The sequence below is a fragment of the Mercenaria mercenaria genome, chromosome 15 (assembly GCF_021730395.1).
Source record: "Mercenaria mercenaria strain notata chromosome 15, MADL_Memer_1, whole genome shotgun sequence".
Lineage (NCBI taxonomy): Eukaryota > Metazoa > Mollusca > Bivalvia > Venerida > Veneridae > Mercenaria > Mercenaria mercenaria.
The window spans coordinates 64299051-64324040 of NC_069375.1; the positions used below are offsets into that span (position 1 = coordinate 64299051).

Here is a 24990-nt window from a genome sequence, read left to right on the forward strand (position 1 = left end):
GAGAACAAATTTGTTCTCATTGCCGAGCTTTCTGTTGGTGTAGCGAAGCAAGCAACTAACCAACCAACCAATCAATCAATCAATCAACTAAAGTGACTTTATATGCCTCGATGGAACAGTAGGTCGCGCGTCAGTTTTATCACTGAAGACAACAGTCTAGTGATTCGAAGGTAATGGGTTCGATTTTCACACGGAACATAACATTTTATAAGTATTAGTTTCTGTTTATCTCTTTGCATGATATTGGAGCAGATTTTAATATTTTTTCCAGTACATGCAGCGCAGACAGCTATTTCAGTTTAAATGTATATTATCATAGGTACTGACAGATATAGATTGATACATATTAATAAAATAAAGATATTAATACATATAGTTCACAAATTTCACTGTTATCTTTGAAAAAATATTTTTTTGGCAGTATAATTATGGAATTTCTGTGTTTCGGTTATAGCTTTTACACGTTGGACCATGAAATCAAACTCCCTATGGCAGTTTTAAACGACCAAATTATGACTCGTAATAAAACCAAGGCCCAGTTTTATCTCTCTTGTAGAATGGCAAACGACAAAACGATCAATTTTAAATAGATCATTACGTTATGTCAACATTTTCACTGAATCATTTAGACAATGTGAAACATTGATTAGCCAACATCAGAATACTTGACATAGTCTTCCTATTGTATCTATTTGTACTCAACCAAAACTGTATTTCCTCTTTAACATACTATCTAGGTCATCTTACTGCAATTGTCATCAGTTTTTATTTGCTACAAAAAAGTAATTTTTTGAAGTCATTTTTCGCTTCTGCATTAATGTTCGATTGAAAAGAATGTTTAAATCTATCGCCAACACATTGAACAAGGAATCTAGAAGTCATGCAATGAGACATTTATTGGTTCGACGTCCTGGCTAAGAGTCTGAGACATTTCTTTTGACGTGCGTATATAAGTACGTATATGCTTGTGATGCCATCATGAGCTGATTATAGTTGCTGCCATCTTTGTTTTGATGCGTTTGAAAAGTGCCAATACCGCGGCCGGCGCCAAAACGACAACTGTGAATCTGGCGTCTTGTCGGGGCTATATAAGCCCACCGATACGACAAATAAGGTATTTGTCTTACTGATTGGGATGCCAAGTGAATTAGTGGTGTTAGCATGTCGGCGAGCGGCAACACACAAAAGTCCTGACTTTGACCTTGGCAACGACAAACACTGTTCAAACTTGACAATACACCAGAATGAGATGGCAGAAATCAGCAGTCATGTATATGTCTCAACTCTGACAAGGATTCAAACGCAACATGTACTTCTTCACGCTGCCCTCCTGGAAACCCCATGTGACGCTGTCTGCATTCGAACCTGGGGTCACTGTTATGTTTTTTCCTAAGGGGACAGCAATCATTAATGTTTAAAGAACTTGTTACCAAACTCTTTCTGCTTTATTTCTTTGTGTTAAGTTTATTTTTCTGTTTTGTAATTATTGATTTGAGCAGAAATAAAGTATGATTAAACTAAATCCAAGGCCTACGGACTTAATAGCTGCAACACTATTACATTGTATGTAGTATAAAAATAGTGTATTTCAAATATAAATAAGAATTTTATCGGCCTTTCATTACAGTAAAGAATTTTATATAAGACGTTTTATGGAAGTATTTTCATTGTACCTTAATTGTTTTTCAATTACTATATAATATTGTAATAAGTTTTTTCTAAATAAATTTAATAGAATGTTTTGCGCACAAATTGTGATAAACTTGCTTTACAAAATAAATTCAAATGAATTAAAAAGGCAATTTATATTACAGTTGTATCAGAAATGACTTATCTGCAAAATGCTCAAATAACGAGTTCATGATTCAATACAATACAATACAATGGTTTATAATCAATGCAGGTTTAATAAATTAAAGCGGTTTCGAAATATCTGTCACAGGTGTGAGGGTGTTGATAGGTGCCTCGGTAGCGCAGTAGGTAGCGCGTCAGTCTCATAATCACTAAGACCACAGAGTCATCTGAAGGTCGTGAGTTCGATCCTCACCCGGGGCACATACTTTTTTAAAAGTGTTTTCAACTAAGAGGTTAATATACGGCTAATTGTGCCTTCTTGCCATAATGGTACACCTAGTGTCATAACTGCCCGAGGGCCATTATGAAACTAGTTTGCCATTATGGCTAAATGGCACAACCAGCCGTTTATTGATCTTTTATGGAGCTTCGTGATTATTTCCGAAATTAAATTAAGATGTATGTAACTTAATAGAGTTCGGCTTACTAAAACATCATTACTGTTCAAAATTGTACAAAAGCAAGTATCGTGATGATGAGAAAGTTTCATGAAGTTACTGACATACACTCGTTGCAAGTTTTCTTTGTCTTAAAGTAATATAAGTTTGTGTTGGCTCAAAACAATTAAAACTATGGGTGTCATATTGTACTGAATGATCATACCGTGTAGGTATGATCGTCTATTCACTATTAAAAAATATGACTACATTTCATCTAAAGAAATGAAAAAAAAAAGAGAAGCAAAAACGAGCTCTTGTCCTGAAGCGGCCCACTTATGATATGACACACACACAAAGTCCTTGAACCGATGACTTTGCTTTAAAATTTTATGCTTTGGTCTTTTCGTTTTTTTTATGCGGGAATATTTGCAGGGATTTTCAGGTCATGATTTCCTTATTTGCCGTGTTTTTAGATTTACTAAAAAATGTAAAAATATGAAGCCCCCAAATTATTCTTGAGCAAATCAAACGGATGTCTTTATTTTAAATAACCTCAAAATTCTCTTAATAAAAAAATTTAATTTTGTTGGTAAAAAACAGAAAAAAAAACTTTTTATTCTGTTGACATAAGATAAATTCTCCCCCCCATTTCGTTTTTTTCCACAATTTTTATAAAATTTTAAAAGAGAAATAAATTTGGGGCCCCTCATTTTCAAAAATTTATGAAATTTTTTGGTTTTTACGAGTTAATTGTTTTTACAAGTACTTGAATTTTTTTTTAAAACCGCCCTATATTTAAAATTTTTGGGTGTTTCGTGTGGGTTGTTGAAGTTCCCGAAAACTTCTTTTTTAAGGGCGCTCTACAATTGAATTAAATCTTGAAAGCTCGATAAGTATTTTTTAAAAAATTTCGTTCAATTTTTATTTCCAAAGAAATAAAAGGTTTAAACAAAAAAAAGGAATAACATTTTTCCTTATGAGACGAACTTAAATAAACCTGTATATTTTTTTAAAAAGAAGGGCTCGAAATAGAAATGGGCAATCTTAGTTATCTTTTTGGGGGTTTTTACTGAAGTTACGTGCTTGAACTCTTACGCCGAAACTGCGAATTTGAGAGGGGAATCTCCCACGAGATGTCGAATGTCATTGCGGAATCATGTTTATTTTTGTGGATCCCTTTTAGTTTTATTCCCAATTCTTGTGTTGAAATATACCCCAAAGTCTCTTTAAACGGTTATTTAGGGTGTAATAAATCAAATCTTAAGGTATGCAATTGAACATTAAACAAAAAGAGATTGTTTAAAGTACTTTATCATTAAACAAAAAGAAAACGAAAACATTTCTGTAACCATGGCCGTCAGAAATTTAAAAAGGAATAAAACCAAATTAAAAATTAAAAAAAAATGCTAATTAAAGTCTTTAAGTAGGGGCCCTGCAAATAAGTTCAAAACTTTTTGGGGTAAAAGACCATATTTGTTTTTGATAGTTTTATTTGTTTCATAAACAAATAATTCTTGTTTGTCTAAAAAAGTCAAAAATTTAAACTTTATGTCTTTAAAATCAATTGGTGGGCTCATCCCCGTCAAAACCCAAAAATAAACATTACTGATTTCTCTGATAAATAAACGGGAAAACATACGTTTAAAATTTAATTACTTCCAATTAATTACCTTTCACATTTCATTAAATCATTAACTCATAAACTTCAAAAAAGGGGAAACCACTTTAAATAAACTGGGTATGGTACAAATCGCCCAAAGTTTCACCCCCCAAAAATTTAACGATGATCATTACTTAGAGCTCAGATTGAATTAGGGGGACCCCGCTGAATTCAATGATTTTATTCGAGAAAAAAATCACTTTTTGAAATATAAAATTTTCGATTCTAAAAAAATTAAAGGATTACTTTTTTTCCCTTTACCCCGGGATAAATTAAATTTTTATTGAAGTCCATTTTTAGTCATCTTTTTTAAACCCGGAAAAAAACGGGATGTGTTAGAAGTTAAATTATTAATAATAACATTGTTACCCCCCCCCCCCTCCCCCACAAAAACACACACACTTCAAACCAAAATTAAAAACAACTAAAAAACTTACAACTAGACATACTCTTGGTCCTCGAATCACCACAACCCCAAATTTTTTTTTTTGTCAAAACGTATTCCATGACACTTAACAAAATTTTACTTATGGCTAATTTACAAATGATAAAAATTTTAAAGACCGGGTCACAAATTTAAACCCGCGTATTTTTGAACTCAACTTTTTACCTTAAGAATAATATTTTACAATATATACCTTTTTTAAGGGTGCAAGTCTAAAAAAATTTAAAACCATTGACAGTCCCTAAAAATCAAATTTTTAAATAAATTTCACAGTTTTTCGCATCGTCATTTTTAAAAAAAAAATTCCCCACCACTGGGGGAAAAATTGGGGCCTTTTTTCTTCCCCTCCTTTTATGGATTCCTCTTTAAACATGTCCAAAAGTAAATGAAAAAAAAACTACTGCTGAACCCACCTGCTTTAAACAAAAATCTTTTGCAGTTAATGCTATAAAAAACAAACTGAAACGACTTCATTTTTTACACTTAAAATACCCATAATGAAAATAATTACCTGTTTTTAAAGAAAAAAATTTTTGGGGATTTCTTCCTCACCAAGGGGGAGTCCCGTATCTCAAAGTCCTGGCGCGGTCCGGTTTCTTGATATCACTTCAACACTTTTTCAAACGTTTTACCAATTTTAACTCCCCTTCGGAGTCTTATTCCCTATGCTTATATCCAAAAGGTACAGCATATAGATTACGATTTATTGTTTTATTAAAACGTTTTTGTCCCCCGTTTTCTGAAAAAAAAAATACAATTAAAATATTTTACTTTCGTTGATCTTACACCCCTGATTTGAAATTTTAAAAATAAAATGGAAGACGCATAATCAAAACACAACACCCCTCCAGTTGTAAGCAAAATTTTGACAAAAAAAGTCACTCCCTTTTGCTTATGTGACTTTTCTCAATACTGTTTTTGTTTTAAAAAATTTCAAAATCCAAACAATTTTTTGCATCAAAAAAGTCATGTTTTGTAATCCCTAAAAGTCTCGTTTTTAAACGTGCTCTTTTTCATTCCATAATACCGAATCCAGAAATATCTTTCCTTTAACGAAAAAAGACCCCCCATTGAAAATTTTAATAAAAAGAACAAATATTCAATCCAAATTTTTCTTTAGTGTTGATATATCAGAAAGCTTTAAAACGGGTATGGCAGGGTGTTTTATCGGGCTTTGATTTGTCAAAATTTTTTCTAAACGGAAAACTAAAAAATTTAAGACCCACTCAAACTCACTATTGTAGAAACCTATTTCAATGTACAATTTAATTGTGTGATTTGATTTTGATGTTTACTCTAATAAAATTAGAGGTATAAAAGCGAATATGATTGAAACGGTGATACAAAAGGGAAACATTAAAAAATTTCAAAATTTGACTGAACGTTATTTCACGGGCAACACAATAAATTGATTTTTTTTTTCGCTTTTTCTGTCATGAATAAATAATTTCGGGTTATTACTTTTGTCGTCATGTCGATGCAATATTTAAAGGCGCAGCAAAAAAATTTCAAAAAATTTTGTGAGCCAGCTAAAGGGTTTTTTTAAAATGGTCTTACATGGACCGGGGTCCAAGAGTAAATCAAACAAAACTGTACATACTGAATTGTTTAAAAAAAATTAAACGCAAAGCATTTTAAAACAGGAAAAAAACCAAAAAAAAGTACGAATATACTTCAAACAACAAAATATTTTTTTATGAAATTTTGCTGTAAGAAAAAAAGTTGTCAAAAACAAAAAAATTGGCAAATGTGTCCTTAACATTTCGGCAGAAAATTATTCAATCTTTTCCATCAACGAACCTTGATATTTAAAAATACATTTCCAAAACTGATCAAAAAGGGGTTCAAAGGGGAAATTTTCTGCCTATTTCGAATTTCCTTCATTTTCGATACAAACTAAAGGTTATCCATTGTACTCTTTGGGCTTAAATTTCATGCCCGGGTTTCAATACGGGGGGCGTTTTAGAAATTTTCAGGGGCTTTAAAACAATTCTATGTTTAAGGGGTGTACCCCGAATTTTTTTTCGGAAAATGATGAGTTTAAGAAGGTACAAAACCCGGGGATTTTATTACCCATTTTTTAATAAAAGGTTTTATATTTAACATTCGATTAAATAAAGACTCAATATAATTCCTTGTTTACAGATTAAAGCGGAAATTTTGAAAAAAAATATTCAATATTATTTTTCAAAATTTCGATGAGCCCTAATGTAAAAAGCCGTATAATGTATTGCCCATTTTCGGTCAATATTTCCGCACTGGAGAGCGTAAGTCAGAAAATCTTTAAAAGAGTTCTTATTTCTTTGCCTTCATGCTCTTCACATGAACTTTTTGAAATATTTCCCTTTTTTCTACGGGGTTCCGCCGGTCTCGTATTTTCATTTTTCCCTTCCCCTATTCCTACGTCGAAAAACCCCGAAGCTTCGATGAGGACGTCAAAAGACGGGTGGGGGTCGAAACACGATGATAAAGTAGAAATCACGTGGGGAAAGTCGAAAAACGGAGGAAAACCGAAGTTTTAAACTACGATGATTTCGTGATTTCGACTTTCACAATCGTATTTCGATTTTCGCCCTCGTGATTCGACCTTACCATCGTGGTTTCGGACTTTTTAAATTTTCGAGTTTCGTGATTTCGCTTTCGGGTTTGGGTTCAGAAATAAAAAATTTGTGGTCCAACCGAAAACCCTAAATTTTCATTTTACTTAAAAATTTTTCCCCATCGAAAAAACCCTCAAATTTTCCCGAATCCCCGCTCTACAACTGCTTTACTATCAAATTTTTAAAAATATTAACTCGGTTTCAGTAAATGAACTATCACCACCTATCTGAACCTAATGACCTTAAAACCATTTTTATTTGAATGCATCATTCAATAATAAAATTTTTTCAAAAATACCCTCCCTTATCTGTTTTTTTTTCACTTTTGAAACCCGGGCGGGAGAACCGGAAAATTTTGACACATTTTAAATTTTTGATAATGATTAATGGCTTTGTGTTTGAACATTTTTTAAAATTTTTTTGTGCGATGTCATTTTTTTCCATCGAACTGTGGGGGGATCCCTCGATTCCCGCGCCCCTAAGGAATTTTATAGAAAATGTAGTTTTAAAAAATTAACATTAATTTGTTTGGGATCAAAATTTTTATCAAACGACTTGTTAATACAAATGTCGAAATTGTGAAACGAAAAATAATAGCATAATAATTTTCTTCGTTTTTGTTATAGCGGTTTAAAACAAAATCCAATCTATATTGAGTCACCTAAATGAAAATGTTCATCAAATTTATCGGTTTTTTACGGGAATTCTCTTTAAACGGATTTGAAAAAGATGATTACTTCTATTTCGCAATATATACAGGAATTAAACCTTGTTTCCTATTTGTTTTAAAAATGATGCGGTGGCAAAATCAAAACGTCGCGTCTTGGCAAAAAAAAACAACGTCATTTCGAGATACATGTAGTTTTTTTTTCCCACGTAACGTCACACATATAACAGATAAAATATTAAAAGACATTGTCCGCGTTAAGATGTTTGCAGTTAGATTAAACAAAAAGGATGTAACACGCATGCGTGCGTTTAAGAAAATATCAAGGCATTTAATCAAATTTTCCCATGCAAAAACAATTTCTTTGATGCTTAACAAAACACACACCCCCTTACAAAAATATCCATAGAAAATCTAAATTTTTCGTACACATACTAATCGAAGAAGAAATCCGCCTCTTCAAATATTACCCCGCACTCTACAGATCCGCTTGATTTATGTATTCCCAAATAAGTTCAATCGAAGATAAAACTATATTGTCGCATCGCTAATTCGCAAACACTGAACTGATGTTTGCTTGTTAGCATGTTAAACCGCTTTTATTTGTTGCGGTCCTCATTTTTATAACCATGGCAGGATTCAAGTGGCCATAAAATATTGTAACAGCTATCGGAACGAATATTGTCAAAGATTCAAGTGAACTATACACAACTGTTATCGGAAGTCGCATAGAGTTTGTACCTGAAACAGCTATCTGAACGTGTCTTTGTCAAAGACTCGAGTGACATGCATACACTTTATATCACAGAAATTAGTTCGAATCACAGAGCGAGCACGTTCATATGAAGTGCACATTAAGTACTTGATTGTAATTTTCTGCATAACATTCAAATGGAAATATTTTCATAGCATAATTATACTCTTTTAAATTAAAGTAAATCAAGTCTTGGTAAATGATTGATTGTCAAGGAGTTAGGAAACTGACGTATATTTTTCAAATTCTCTAAATTATATTCCTTTAATAGTTCTCCCAAGTAAAGTCAGTCAAACTTGCTCCGACAATATAGTTATAACATACAAAAAGTCTTCAGCATTTAATGTCATCTGAATTATACCCCAGTCACACATACGACGCGGCTAGCTACGTCTATATAGGTACGGATAGAAACGTAGTAAACCGTATCGATCCGTACCTGAGCCGTACGGACTGGTATTATTACGGATTACTACGTTAAGGTACTGCTCAGGTACGGATCGATACGGATTACTACGTTCCTATGCGTGGCTAGGCGTAGATATCCGCGCCGTATATGTGACTGAGGTATAAGAGAATATAACTAATATGAAACTATAGGAGTAAGATAAAACATCTAAACCTGATTTTCAAATCCATGTAAAAGACCGGTTTAACGGCAGCAATAACATTTGCTGTGCCGTAAGTCATTGACCTTAAATTCATTTTTCTGGCACTTATATTTGCCACGTAGCAACTTCTAAGCACGGAGGTAATTTGACACTAAAGAATCCCGTATAATCAGGCATCATCATTGTTTAACCTTCAGCCTGCTGATTCTGCCTTTGCGACCAGTGCAGATCAAGATCAGCCTGCACATCCGTGCAGACTAATCATGATCTGCGTTATTTGCTTCTCAGTCAGTAAATTTTCAGGGAACGTGCCTTTGATAAACAAGTGGTACCACCCAAATTAAATGGTGGACTGGACCATTTTAAAAATTTAGCAGGGTAAAGGTTAAGAGGCGGCAGTTGTAAATTGCCGAGACGAGTGATTTTTTTTTCTATTCATAGCTTTAAAACTTCGGTAGTAAAAGTCTTTGAAATCATTTTAAATGTGCACTTTTACGGGGTGTCTCAATTTATTTGTAGGCATAATCGCTTAGATATGCTCGAGAGTCATCAAGAGGGTGATGAAAATTGCTTTAGCCGGAATGGCGGTGCATTTTAAAACAGATGCACTTCAATAACGCACAGGGAAACGCTTTTGACAATAAATGGAAAAGAAAATTAGACGAACGGACGGTCAGGTACATAGAAAGAAATCCTATTCTATGTGCTGTTATTTGGTTTGATCAAAGGTAAGTGCTATGAGGCGCCATAGCAAAGTTTTCGAAAATGATAGCATTCTTACACGGAAAAACCAGGGACCAGACAGGGCTACCCACCGGAGACCAAACCAGGGACCAGACAGGGCTACCGACCGGAGACCAAATCAGAGACCAGACAGAGCAACCGACCGGAGACCAAACCAGGGACCAGACAGGGCTACCCACCGGAGACCAAACCAGGGACCAGACAGGGCTACCGACCGGAGACCAAACCAAGGACCAAGGTAATGAAAATGGGTATCGAGAAAAGTCTCAAAACTTTAACTTTTGAGTAGTTTGTTTGCTATATGAGCATTTAACGGCAACGTTAAAACTGTTGTACAATGTACGTAGCTTGTATCACTTTTTACATGTAATGCTGAACCCAGTCAAAGGGAAGAATTACATATTCAAACGATTTCAGATCTTATCGACCGAACAATGCTTGCCGATATCCGCTTCAAATATTTCCATATGTGAAAACGTGTAAAATCGAGCTACATGTATTATATACACTTAAAAAATCTGCATAAAATGTTTATTATTTCTATGCTTTCAATGTCCGTCGGTTCATCCAGCTGAGTACTCTTTATTGTAAACTAGAAATGAGATTCCATCTTCGACGTATGAAATGAATCCCAATCAAAATCCCATCAAATGCATGACATACATCAACGGAAAAAAAGAAGAATTCCAAGTTGTTTTAGCTGTAACATTAATGCTGTTAGCGCGGTTTCACGTTAAATCAACTGTTTCTCCATGTTATCTGTAATTCTAATGAACTTATTCAAACATTCTGACTCTAAATAGCATCATTCAATTAGAATATTTTACAAACATACGCGCCATTACCGTCCTATTATAGAATGTTTTGTTCGCTTTTGAAAGCACCGGGCGGTAGCACCAGGATAAATGTTTGACAATAATTTCATATATGACCGATGTATGATTAATGGGTTTATGTTACTATAATAGATGATTCTATGTGATTATTTAGTGTTGCGTTTCATGTTTTTTCCCGATCGAACTGTGGGTGATACACGCGATTTCCGCGCTGCTTAATGGAAGTCATAGAAATGTAATTTTGAATATAAGATTAATTTCTTTATGTCTGGATATTATGTATGAATAAATTTTGTTAACTGATGTGTCGCGATCTGTTAATGACCTTTGTAAACCAATGAAAGGCAGAGTGTGTAGCAGAACGAAGAACGAATTGAAATTATAACAGAATTATATAATAATATAATTTTCATCACCTTCTTGATGACTCTCGAGCATAGCTATCCGTTGATGCCTTCAAATAGCCGAACACAATCAAACTCTCACATATGAGTCGATATGAGTTAAAATAATAAACATAGCTATCCGTTGATGCCTTCAAATAGCCGAACACAATCAAACTCTCACATATGAGTCGATATGAGTTAAAATAATAAACATAGCTATCCGTTGATGCCTTCAAATAGCCGAACACAATCAAACTCTCACATATGAGTCGATATGAGTTAAAATAATAAAAAGGCCTGACTGATTCCCTCTTCACTCTTTCGAAAGTCCTGTTCTTGCGAAATTGCAACAGTTTTATTTTCCGAATTAGAATATGCATGTCTTTAATCTTGTTTCTGGTACGACATTTTGAAGCTGGTATACTGAAATAAATGTGCCGTTGACAAAATTTTTAATTCCCAACGTTGCTTCATAGCAAAAAGTATGTAAGCTGGTTATTATTCAGGTGACAGCACAGGTATCAATAGCAGTTCGGAAGCGAAAGATGCGATATTAAAATAAATTGTCTTCCCGTTAAGATCATCGTTTCGTTAAAGGTTGTCGTAGATTCAGGTACTGACACGAAGCAAAATGGTCAATTACACAATGGTAGATTCGTATATTGTTTTGTACCATCATTTTACAATGTTATATTCCATGTTCGGCAATGAAAATATCGTATGCTTTTGCCTAAATAAATCATCGTGAATCTATATTAGAAACTTATTGTTTTTTTTTTTTCGTTTTTTTTTGTGTGTTTTTTCTAAAAAATTGTCTCTATCCTCCTTTGATACAAAAATATATAATAAGCTGACTAGTTCCTTTTTGTTCCATTTACTGTTACGTTTCTTTATACATATACTGTTATATTTCATCTTTATATTCGTTTTTGAATAAGTCAAATATACATGTATCTAATAGACGCCATCCATAAAAAGTTTTGCCCATTTGCACTTTCATTCATGCATTAATGAGTTTGTAGAATAGTCAGTTACATGTGGAGAACATATTAGTCCCCGCATGGTGTTAGATTAGAAAAATGGTGCTAAACAAAGATATACATGAAAGTATTTCAAATTTATTTACATCTTTTGTAGAAAAACGGCACCAAAACAATGTTAGGATTTCACATCTCATGTGCTTGTTAGAATAGAAATATGACGTTAAACCAAGACATGATTTTTTTTTTTGTAGAAAAAAGATGGCGCTCAAACAAGACATATATGTTAGGATTTTTATCACATATGTTTCGAACAACTGTGATTAATAATGACTAACGAAAATTATTCAGCTGCGTTTTTCCTGATTTTGTTGACTTCCTTTTATTTAGAATATGCACCCGTTTTTTCACATGTCAACTTTTAATTTTAATGCAGTGTAAGATTCATAAAAAAACTGATACTGTATCCAAGAGCTATGAATTATTATTAATGCAAAACAGTTGTGTTAATAGAACGTAAACGTGTTGAATAAATCCTGCCATTATGATAACATCACTTAGTCTTCTTAATTTTTTCAAGGGGCACTATTGTTTTTTCAAGACAGCTCTGCCTTTTATAGGTAGCATTTAAATTCATATTGGTGCACATACCGCACTTTTTTTATTTAGTGTACTCGTACCTGTAAGTAAATCGTACAAAAGTGTGTATTAACGTAAACTCCGCCGGAATGTAAACAAATCGATTTGCCTGTGCTCGTAAAGAAACAGTCAAAGGTTAATAAAAGCGTTACATGATAATACAAGCTTATGTTAAACGTGAAAAGTTGATATATAATTGGATAGATTTTGAACTAACTGCATCTAGCAGTATTTTATTGTGTATACTATCATATCGTATTGCATTTTCGTTTAAGTAAACGGTGCATGTTTGAGACGTGTGATTAAAATACAGTGGTCACTGACCTATCTAACACCTCGGTATACTTAAAGCTGCAAATGAACTTCTATATTTTTGTGTTTCGCTATTCATTTCATAAAATAGTATGTTGAATCTTATGTAATTGTTGATAGAATTTCATTATCTTATATCTTTTTTTTTTTATAGTTTTACCGAAATGGTTTAATAAACATTTTATGTCTATGTTAAAAGCAATTGTTGCGTGTATTACAATATAAGGTAACTTTCCTCTCTTGTCGTATGGTAAAGTTATTTTCAGATACCTAAATATTGATTTTTGTGGAAAGTTGTGCATGGTTAAAGTAAAATACTTTAGTGTTTAAAATAATCACATTTAACCCTTAGCCTGCTGCAGGCGAATTTAACAGCCTTTGCAAACAGCTTGGAACCAGATCAGACGCCGATTAAATCGGCGTCTGATCAGGTTCCAAGCTGTTTGCTACTCTGACAATATTTCTTCCAATTTTGGAGCAAATTGAATGAACTTTACAATTTAAGCAGACGACATTCCCAGCAGACGACAGTTTATCTAGCATGCTAAAGGTTAAAGTGAATAGCAATCTGTCTCCTGACACAATATAACACCTGTTTGTAAATATGACAATGTAATTAAACCAGTATTATACTATCAGCAAAACAGAATAGAACAGAATTTTAGGGAGACTTGTACAGCGTACATCGTCTAAACACCAGCATTTACAATATACATTGTCACGATCATATAATTTTAAAGACAGTAACAAACATGTTATTAACAACAGAGAAAAGAGAAAACATTAGGCCTATCTAGTCATTATGATCACATATAATGTAATTAACAAAGGATGGTAAAATGTGGATGGTATGTCACTTTATCACAAAAAATTCAGGTTTTATTTTTTTTTCCAACAAATAAGTAGCGTCCAAAGAATTGTATGCATTTACTATTTATTAACAGCTCGAAACACAGTGTTACTATATGTTACTATTTCGCATAATTCAACATCCGTGAATATTGATTAGTAAACAAAAGATAGATATAACCTTTATTTCTGTTCAGTTTTTAAAAAGTCTTAACCAAATGTTGTCTTCTAATTTTCTTTAGAGACAATAATCTAAATCGTGCTGGACAGTCACACGATTGATTATGTCCTTGCGACCAGCGCAGATCATGATCAGCCTGCACATCCGTGCAGTTTGATTAAGATATCACTGTTCGCTATTCAGTCAGTATTTTTTGGTAATCACCCCTTTTAACAGTTAATGGTACTTCCCAATTGAAAGATGGACAAGTTCATTATAGAAATTCAGACGGGTAAGGGTTACTGATTAGACTGACGAATGCCTGAAATGTCACAACCATGTATAAATGTATATATAAAACCTGCAACCACCGCTAATTTCTGTGCATTTTTAAAATGTCTTGATCACAGTTTAACAGTAGTAATATTTTCTTAAAGGTGCATTTTTTATTCCAGTCAGCGCATACACAGTTCCACATCAGCAATGCCAAAGAAGATTGTCATAGATTGTGACCCCGGAAATGACGACGCAATGTCCATTTTCATGGCACTGAGTGACCCGGATATTGACCTTAAAGCGATCACGTGCGTTGAAGGAAACACACGAGTAAAGCAAACAGCACTGAACGCTCTTCGAACCCTGCAAGCGACAGATAGGCTAGATGTAATATCTTTATTTCGATCTTGACCAATATATAATACATGATCTAAAAGTTCTTTGAAAGAAATTAGGATTACACTATATATGGCAAAGAAGTATTAATACATTTATTTATATAACTCTTTGATTATGATAGATATTTTTTCCGTCAAAAAACAAGATAGACCCTGGAATTTTCCATGATATCATAGATATCCTTCTGATTTGTTATCAACTGAGGTAGTGAACCCGTAACGACACTCGGCAATTTCCGTGAGATTACGCACGTGGCTTTCCGTAAATTCCGGAGATTGCCGAAATAGCATTCGGAGAATATGTAATTTGCTTTTTGTTATTATTTTTCCACTACCTTAAGGGGACGCATACTTTGAAATTAGAAAAAAGTGGGTGGGGTATTATAAAATTTACCTGCAAAAAAGTACAAGGTTTTGGTAAATGAAATGAATACTGTTTCAACTGTTATAAGTACACAAAGGATTGCTCACTAAAATAAAAATGAGAAAAACTGAAACAAGAAAGATATTGTTGAATTACATAAGACTTCTTGTGTACATTCAAAGTCAACAATTAAGACTTTTTGGTGCGAAAATAATAGTGCTTCACTTTGTCCAAACATTTATCAATGTCCTACAGATTCTAATTTAAAGAAAGAATGTGGAATAAGTTCACTGTCTTGCTTTTCATTTCCCATATGTGAGCTAAAACACATTATATAGTTTGTTTACAAAGTAGTGCATAAGAAAAGATACGGTGGTCAAGGAATGCCACATTCCAAAACTAAAAGAGTATATTCCCCTTAATACATTAAACATTTATCGTTACAGAAGTCTAGTGGCTTACAATAAAGGCCTAGAAATGTTGCCATTATTAATTTTTAACTTGGTATTCATGAACTACAATGCACTTAAATATCAAAACACATTCAACAAACTTTTGAAAATGTATTGGCTTAAAAATCCCTAAAATAAGGTATGAAATTTGGTTGAGAGGTCCAATCAATGTGTATATGTGCAAAAGTAACATTCTAATCTTGTTCACAAAAGTTACTAATACACAGCAGGCATGTCAATGATCAAACTGGACGAATATACAGTTATCCTCACTTTAATGTCATTTATAATTTGTCCTTGAATTCTCCACCATACTTTTCATAACTCTGTTTGCACGAGTTGCACGAGAATGCTGTCATTCACGTAAAAAAACGGGGTCAAATAAGTTGTAAATGCAATATCATCTAAACGTAATTAATGGATTATGCAGTTCAAGATAAACTTTATCTCATAACGTAACGAACATGTATAATGTTGTAACAACAACTTTACTTACACTGATTTAAGTAGCAGTCGGTTTATAAGTGACTTTATTGATTCATTTTGTGTTTTGTTATTGTTGTCAAAAAGTATAACGGAAGTGCCTCACAACTGAAGCGGAAACCAGTTTGATGCGCAAAGTAGTCCACTGTAAGTAATATTTTTTGACAAATGTCCACAGAAATTAATAATTTTCTAATATTAAAGACGAATATCTGAATAGGATTCATTATTTGATAAGAAATTATAATCATCGACATGTTTTTTCAAAAATCGTACACGTGCTGACACTTAAGTTGTCTCCCGTTGTTTATTAGAGTTACCTTTCGTCCGGCGCAGTAAAACATTTGCAGTGAATCGCCGAGAAGTCGTGGGAAAATTAAAAACCATGTAAACAAACTAAAATTAACCACCTTTTCAAGATGAATTTCAAGTGATCGACATTATGCATTTAACCCGCCTGACCTGTGTAGCATCTTAGATATCTGTTCTAAGGTATTCATTGTGTAGAATGTCATGTTATGCCCTTGCAATGCTAATCCCACTCTGATTTTTTTGTTTACATTTTTTATCAATGAGAAATATGGCGTCCATCCCGAGATGAACTGACGTGGCGTTAAATTTTTACATGTTTAAGCAAACCTGGTGTGTTAGAAAGAAAATCTCATCCCTTCAACATTATTTGGAACACTGTTATTGTAAAAAACCTGTTTTTTCCTTATACAAAAGCTTAATATTTTGTGTTGAATGTACTTTCACAAAGACCTCTGTTTTCCTATTACATTCATAGTACCACATCCTTATCCACAAAATACTGAATATTACAGGTGTCCATCAGTATTATATCACTTTAGGAATATGTTTATTATTTTCCCACCATCGATTTCTTGAATATGCACCCCTTCCGCATTGCTGTATGAACTGTGAATGTAGCAATATGCGTCCCCTTAAACAGATGAATACTTTTAATGCTGTTTTATTTTCTTTCTTATAATTCACGAGCTTACTGTCCTACTGTCCATTGACATTATCTTGTCCCCAAATGTCAAAGGAGACATATTGTTTATGGCTTACCGTCTGTCCGTCCGTCCGTCCGCCCATCCACATTTAGCTTTTCCTTCGTCTCTTCTCGATTCTCTTGCCTGATTACAATGAAACCGCACAGGAATAATTGGTATAAAGCCTAAATTTACACAACTTCGGCATTTCCCGCGAAGACTATTTCTTTACGGAGTAATGGCTCCTGAAAGATCAATTTTTGAATGATGTTTGCCCGGACTACTTCACCTGTACTTTTTAGGGGGAATTTGATTGAAATCATGACTGATCAATAGCAAGCCTATAGTTACGAATTTATAACAGTTTTTTAGTTAACTCATTTTTCACTGAGTTATGCCTCTTTAAATTTTATACATGAAGTCTGTGTACTTATTCTAGTCCGTGCTTCATCTCCAATACTTGAATCGTCTGTCCAGATTTTAGCGAAACTTCACTCCAGTTATTGATAGGAGGCGTAGTTACATGTATACGTATCGCTGACACATCCCGCTCGGGCAGATTTTACCGAAATGACCCATTTATAGTCGTTCTTGAATAATACTCTTCAAGGTTATTTCTCCTATATCATTGGTGGGATTTGATTGAAAATCCACATGATTTTTCGGTAGCGAGCTTACCTACGTATCGGTTGATTGTTTTTTTTTCACTGAGTTATGGCCCTTCGATATTTATAAATGAAATTTATAAAACATAACATCATTCTTTGTATTAGAGTGACATTTACTTCCACATTCTATTAAAATGCTTTAGCAAGATTTAAGATATACTTAAAATGATAATGATACTTAAAGACACCATACGATTTATATGAAAAGCAGCACGATTTTCACAGCTTTTAATGTTTTTAGATTCCAGTTTATGTAGGATGTAACGCGCCCTTGCTTGGAGAAGTTAAAGGCCGTTCTCCGTACCATGGTTCAGACGGATTTGGGGATGTTCCGGATCCCAACGCTCCTGATGAGAGTCAGCTTCAGGCAGAACATGGCGTGATGGCTCTTCTCAGACTGTCAAAAGCTTACAAAGGTATTTATTTAACCCCTGGAAAGTATTTTTGAGCTCCGCTCCCGCTTTCTCTCGAAGAGGATTAATGTGGTACGGATATACCCCTTGTTCACACGCACGTACTCCTCATTCCTAACGATACGGCTTTGTTGCTGTCTTCCTGTACTAAGAGGAATATTTTTGGGATATATTTTAAACGTATGAATCTTGTTGATTTGAAGAAACTGGATGAGCATACATGTATGAAATGGACTCGTTCTGAGTGCTTGTATGATATGTGATTGTCTTATTAAACGCCAATTTATTTACAAATATACACACTTTCTTTTAGTTTCTCTCGGATGATTTAAGAAGCGGTGGACCGATCTCTCTAGATTTAAATGTTTTCCGTGAAAGATTTGTGAAAATTTCCTCGTGTTTAAGTTATAACATTTGACGTTATAGTACCTTAATTAAATACATTCAGGATGGAGCAGAATCATATATGTTTGATTCATTGATCAAATTCACAACCCACAGGTTATTGGTTTGAATCTTTTCCTGTATAGGTTGCGGAGGTTAGAGTATGGAGGAAGCTTACAGTCACGTGACTACAGTTTATTTCAAATTGGCTTACAGTCACGAGACTACAGTTTATTTCAAGATTTCTACATTTTTTCACACCATGTTGCGTACAGGTTGTACAATGTGTACCCTTAAACATATTTCTAGGTGATCTGCATTTGGTAGCGATCGGTCCACTTACCAACGTTGCCATGGCAATACGACTGGATCCCGAGTTCGGTACCAGGCTCAAGTCGTGCAGTATCATGGGTGGAAATTATCTAGGTAAACCAAACACTATCTTGTTTCATATAATGACATTTTTGACTGATCAGTTTGTAATGTATGATATGCAGTATTTACAATACTAAGACTTAATATCCTTACTCCAAAAGTCTCACACATTTTGATGACGAAGAAGAAACAAGTTTTGACGTCTTTTTATACGGGAAATTGGCATGTATAGTTGACGATAAAAATGCTGTCATTTTAGGATTCAACACAATTTATCTAGACAACCTGTTGTTCAACCTTTCTGTGTGCAATTAAAACTTCGACATGCAACAAAATAAGAAATAATTAGTATTATCAAAAACACATTTCCAGACTGGGTTTTGTGTTGCGTTTGTTTGTAGAGATCAGCTGGAAAGAATTAAATGTCAAGACGTTGTTATTGAACAATATGTGTATTTATGATGACGTGCAAGTATACTGGGTCCAGTTGTTATGACTATACTTTCTAATAGTTTGCGATTTGGTACAATATTAAAATTGAACAATATGTATAGAGCACGTTGTGTTTTAGAAGTTTCGTAACCAAGGAAACATACTGCTGTTTAGTAAAACTTGTTTCTGCCAATTAGACAATAATGCAAGTACATTTTTGTATGTTTTTTTTTTTTGGTGTTTTTTTTTTTGGTGCAATTAGCTCACTTAAATGTTAATTCAATCATGTAACAGTGATTTTTGTTAGATTACAGTTTATAAACTAATTCATTTTGAATTTACGCAGTTCATAATTATATTGAAGGCTGATCGCGAAACTATTGTATCTTATTCTTTATCTGTATACAGTTACAATAGTTTCACGCACATCACACGATGTCTTTACACATCTCTAACATCTGTTTTTGTTTCTTTTCTCTAGGCATGCACTCGTAATGGCAATCGGCAACTTCCGTACAATTACGTATTCTCGTATGCAATTTCGAATTTCGGAATTCTTCGGGAAGAACTGAAAAAGGCCGAAATCGCCTACGAAGAATATTTAATCGATCTATTCATCGGCCGTTAAAGTCGCTCAAACAAATTAGCCGAAAACTCCGAAATCAGTTACGGAAAATACGTTATCAAATGGAAATATTCGAATGCCATTACTTGCCAATGGTTTACACCTCCTGGTTACAAATTAATGAATATTTTATTACAGGAAAGGGAAACATCAGCGTAGGTGGAGAGTTCAACTTCTATTTTGACCCGGAAGCAGCTTACGTTGTTCTGAACCAGTTAAAGTGTCCAATAACAATTATGCCCTGGGAAACATGTATGCAGCATACAATATCTTTTGTAAGACATTTATTTGCGTATATCATAATTGTCAGAATTTTCTTATTGGCAAAAATTACGAAATTAACATTTTTTTTTTGTAATATTTGACGTGAACTTGATATTTGTGTAAATATAGCAAGAATAAATATCTCAGTGTTCAAAATTTTAGAAAACCCATCAGCACAGAGTAAATAAAACAAAAGAAGTTTTCACCCAGTTCTAGAAAGGAAACTTTAAGTAGTTTATGTTTTATAGTGTCAGAAAGTATCTTCCGTCTTTGAATATAAAAAAGGAAAACACTTATTCAACCGTTCTTAAAACTTATCTTTACTTTTAGCTCACATGAGCACAAAGTGCTCAATGTGAAAAATTGTGATCAACCTGTATCCGTCGTCCTCTATCGTCTGGAATCGTACATCGTCAACAGTTTGCCTGTTCATACTTTATAGGTCACAATTCTAGCCCAATCTTAATGAAGCTTGGGCAGAATATTTCCCTCAATAAAATCTCGGACGAGTTCATTACTGGGTCTACTGGGGGCAAGAACTAGGTCACTAGGCTAATGAATAGAAAAAAACAACACTTGTTAACATTCTAGAGGCCACATTTTCTACTCCATCTTTATTAAACTTTGTCAGAATGTTTGTGTCTATGAAATAAAAGAGAAGATTAAAGAGAATTCTTATAGTTTTTTTTCCTTTCATAGAATTTTTTTTAATCCGCATATATGATAGGAAAACTTGTGCTGAAATCAATGAACAAATAAAAACAATGGGTCACCAGGCTTGGTTTTGTGAAAAATTGTTTTGAACACACCCACTGTTGCTGAAACTGCCAGCGATTTTTCAACATTTTCATACTTTTCTGCTTTTTTATAAATACCAACCAAAATATACATCAAGACAGCACAATAAGGTTTATTCTTTTTACATATTTTATTATATTCTTATTTGATATCATATTCATATTTGTAATACTATATCCTTACAATAATTGGTACAAATGAAAAAAAAAGCTTGTTTGGGCATATTCACTTTTGTGAACTTTTTTCAATGAAAAATACCCATAGTGAAGAATATTTTTTTACATTTTGACAAAACTGTTTCATAGATTTTTTTCCTGTTTTTTTTGTGTATAAGTAATTGTATTGTGAGCATAAAAATGGCTAAAATGTATGGGTCACCAGGCTAACTTTTATGTTAACCGCTTGAATACAACATCTGTACGGACGAAAAATGGCGCGAACCTGACCAAATTGATTACATGTATATCTGCTACAAGTTAAAAAAAGTTTTAAAAACTCTTCTTTGTATAATTGGATATGAATGATCTGAAAGGTGGTATTGTCTTATCAGTACTAAGTCAATGGTCTTACATTATATGAACAACACTGTCTTTGTGCTAAAATGAGATGTGAAAACACGACCACATAAATGGCAAGATACCTGTCAGTCATGATACTTGTCAATACAACATAAACCAGTATCAACATTTGATTACTGATAAAACTTATCAAAAAATGTTATTTCATTCAAGATTCCTCATATTTAAGATTGTCTGTCACATGTTTTAACAAATGCTGACTTCACTTCAGTTTTCCATAGAAAGTGTCGGCTGCGCAGGAAGATGCGCATAAAAAACTAAAGGAATTCCCTTTAAAACTGAGTTATCTGAGATTAAAAACTAGGTCACTACGTCAATTCGTAGAAAAACCTTGTTAACACTTTAGAGGTCACATTTTCCATTTGATCTTCTTGAAACTTTCTCAGTATGACTGTCTCTATGAAATCTAGGTCATGATCAAAACTGGTCTACAGGAGGAACAGAACTAAGGCATCAGGTTAGATCATAAAAATACTTGTTAACACTGCAGAGGCCACATTTTCTAACTGAGCATCATAAATCCTTGACAGAACGTTTGTCTTATAAAAACTAGATTAAGTTTTTAAGCTTGGGTCACTAGGTCAAATCATAGGAAAAAAATGTTCACACACTGTAGGCCACATTTACTACCTAAGTTTCGTAAAATTCCATCAGAATGTTTATTTCTTTGAAATCTAAGTCAGGTGGACCGATGTAGCGAAACGAGTTTTCACATAACAAAATCATATGAACGAAGTCGAAACGTGTTTTCACATAACAAAATCATATGAACGAAGTTTTTCTTACAGCATTGTGTTTTCAGGAAACACACACACAGATGAGAAACGCGCAGTCTAAGAAAGCTGATTTGATGAAGAAGATTGACCAAACTAGCGTTGAATTTGATAAGAAGCGAGGTACGACTGCCTTTATACCTGCTGACGAGGCCATTATGGCGTGTGTACTTCGCAGTGACGTCATCAAAAATAGTGTTCACGAGTACGCAACAGTAGAAACAAAAGGACAATACACGTATGGTCAAATGGTCGTTGATTGGAGAGGAAAGTTACAAAAAGGTCATAATGTTACCATAGTAACAGAGTTAGATCAAACATTATACGAACATTTAATGGCAACTGGTCTTGCTTGAAGAGTTATTTGAGAAGTAATATTTTGTATACATGTAGATCTAATTTGAAATTAGTGATAACCAATCATGTATGCATTATTCAAATAATTCATGATCGTTTTGTAAACAGGATTTTTAGATTTTTACAAATATTTACAATTGTTATTTTCTCAATTTATTTCAGATGTTTTTATTGCTCAGGGTTTACAGACATTTTCTGATATAAAAGTACATTAATGAGCCGTGCCATGAGAAAACCAACATAGTGCGTTTGCGACCAGCATGGATCCAGACCAGTCTGGTCAGGATCCATGCTGTTCGCTAACAGTTTCTCTAATTGCAATAGGTTTTGAAAGCGAACATGGTGGATCCTGACCAGACTGCGTGGATACGCAGTTAGGTCTGGATCCATGCTGGTCGCAAACGCACTATGTATGGCGCGGTTATATAGACCGCTCTACTACCACTACAGTGTTGTACATTGTAAAAAGAATCGTATGCTACACATATGCGTTAAATGCGATGTTGAAACGAAACTATTATACCGGTAAGTAATTACATGGTTTGACACCTGAAAGTATCAAATTTAATTATGATTACATTAAATTTATAATAGATAATCTGATTGTCACTGACTTATATATATCGGCATATGGCGTAGTGGGAATTCGATTTCTGTTATAGCTGAAGTTTGCAATGCATATCGAAAAATACTGACGGCTTAAAAAAACAACAATTATATTATAGTACATTTTGTCCACATATAAATTGATAAGCCAACTCCTACATTTCTGTGTCTGTTACATTCTTAAGATCTACTGTAGATCCACTCCGGGAGAACTACGTTCCAACGCAAGTCATGTCTCAACGATATCATGTGACATATCTCAACGACTTCTGGGTACGGTATCGCTCAATATGACACGGCTTATATTATTTTCATATGTACCAATTACTTTTATTATATTTACTTATGTCTTGACTTGAACATTTATTCAGATTCTAAAAGTAACCGCATAAATTTATTAAAACATTTAAATTTTAAAAGCAGTTGTCTGTTATTTAGAAAATAGAAGCATTTTACTATTTTCCAGAATAAAACAAATATACAACACTTTTTCAACAGCAATACTTACTGACAGTCAATGATCGATTAAAGGCAATGCCAGTTTTAATCTTAGAAATATATCTCTGCAACGGCTTTATCATAAACGAACAATATTTATTAAATATCATGTCCCTCACTCTAACCGATAATGTTACTAACTGACACTCATCGAAGTATTGCTGCTTAATACATTACTTATATTCGAGTAAAATATACAATGTCTGTGACTGAAAATCAGATTTTGTTCAAAGTATGTACTAGTATTTTTATCCGTTTCTTTTATTATCATTTGACGGTTTCTCCAAGATATCTTACTAGCAATATATATGAGGTGGCGCGGAGTTGACTTATACTATTGCATGCGCACACCTTAATTATTATTAAGTGTGTAAAAAGATTCTTTTGAAGCACAGGGCGCAACTAAGAAACCTGAAGTAAGCATGTAATCGTAGGTTATTAGATTTGTATCTAGGTATATGCACGCGTTCTGCAGCGGAAATATAGAAATATTGCGCGACTTCAATCAAACCGAGTCTGCAATTTTCACTGTTTGCCTTGTTCTCGGTGCTTCCGAGGGATCTACTGTCCAGAGTTTTATTTATGAAGAATGAATGCTTATTTATCGATGCAAATCTAAAAATCTTTTTATAATTACTACATGTGTATAATTCATTATATCAATGAAAAAATTGTTCTTTAGCCCAAGTGGAACTGAAAATGTCCTAGTTAAAGAACTTAAAAACGTGACGGCATCCATGAAACTGACGTCACAATTGACGACACGCACTCGAAATGAAACTGAAACGTCAATATTCATAAGTTATTGACATTGTTTTTGGATATAATGCACTTGTTCTGCAGCAGTAATATTGCGCGACTTTAGGAGCGCAATATTATCCGCAAAAGAACGAGTGCATATATCCACATACAAAGCTGATAACGTTTTTATTACATACCTACTATCAAGTAATTGCTTTATGTCTAAATTTTCTTTCTGCTACGAAAAACAGGAAAAAGTACGAGAAGAATTTCTCCGAAAATCTAATAAACAAATCAAGCTGACGCGCATTCATATTTTCCGCAAGTTGAACCGTCAAATAGATGCCGCAACGTGCGCGTGGACGTCATGGACATCACGCGATTATTTCCACTTAAACGTTTAGAAAACATTTCTCTCTGATATGAAAGCGTTGCCCGCAATATGTACAGTTTCATAAATGGGAGAGCGGTGCATTTAAGTGATAATGGCCCTGCCAAGGTTATAATAGCCCGAGGGCTATTATTTTCTTTTAGGGCCATTTTCACTCAAAGACACCTTTATCCCATCTATTTACCTGTTTATTACACGTGTACCTATAATCTTTTAAGAAAAATTTAAAGTGTATTATTCAT

At 33.7% G+C, this 24990-nt stretch overlaps 1 protein-coding gene and 1 non-coding gene across 4 annotated transcripts; both read left to right on the forward strand.

Annotated features, from left to right (window-relative positions):
* The first annotated feature begins 1962 nt into the window (after positions 1-1962).
* On the forward strand, positions 1963-2055 carry Trnam-cau (transfer RNA methionine (anticodon CAU)). Its single transcript has 2 exons — positions 1963-1999; positions 2020-2055. It is a non-coding gene; the product is annotated as a tRNA-Met (tRNA).
* A 10582-nt stretch (positions 2056-12637) lies between these two features.
* On the forward strand, positions 12638-23747 carry LOC128549131 (inosine-uridine preferring nucleoside hydrolase-like). 3 transcript variants are annotated; one of them, XM_053525453.1, is made up of 6 exons: positions 12638-12691; positions 14333-14540; positions 17755-17929; positions 18620-18736; positions 19881-20017; positions 22185-23747. In XM_053525453.1, the coding sequence occupies exons 2-6, from the start codon at positions 14361-14363 to the stop codon at positions 22509-22511; spliced, it is 936 nt and encodes a 311-aa protein (XP_053381428.1). In that variant the 5' UTR covers positions 12638-12691; positions 14333-14360; the 3' UTR covers positions 22512-23747. The 3 variants fall into 3 exon arrangements, with proteins under 3 accessions (XP_053381428.1, XP_053381427.1, XP_053381426.1); XM_053525452.1 differs by lacking the exon at positions 12638-12691 and adding an exon at positions 12739-12895; XM_053525451.1 differs by lacking the exon at positions 12638-12691 and adding an exon at positions 12831-12958.
* The last annotated feature ends 1243 nt before the right edge of the window (positions 23748-24990 follow it).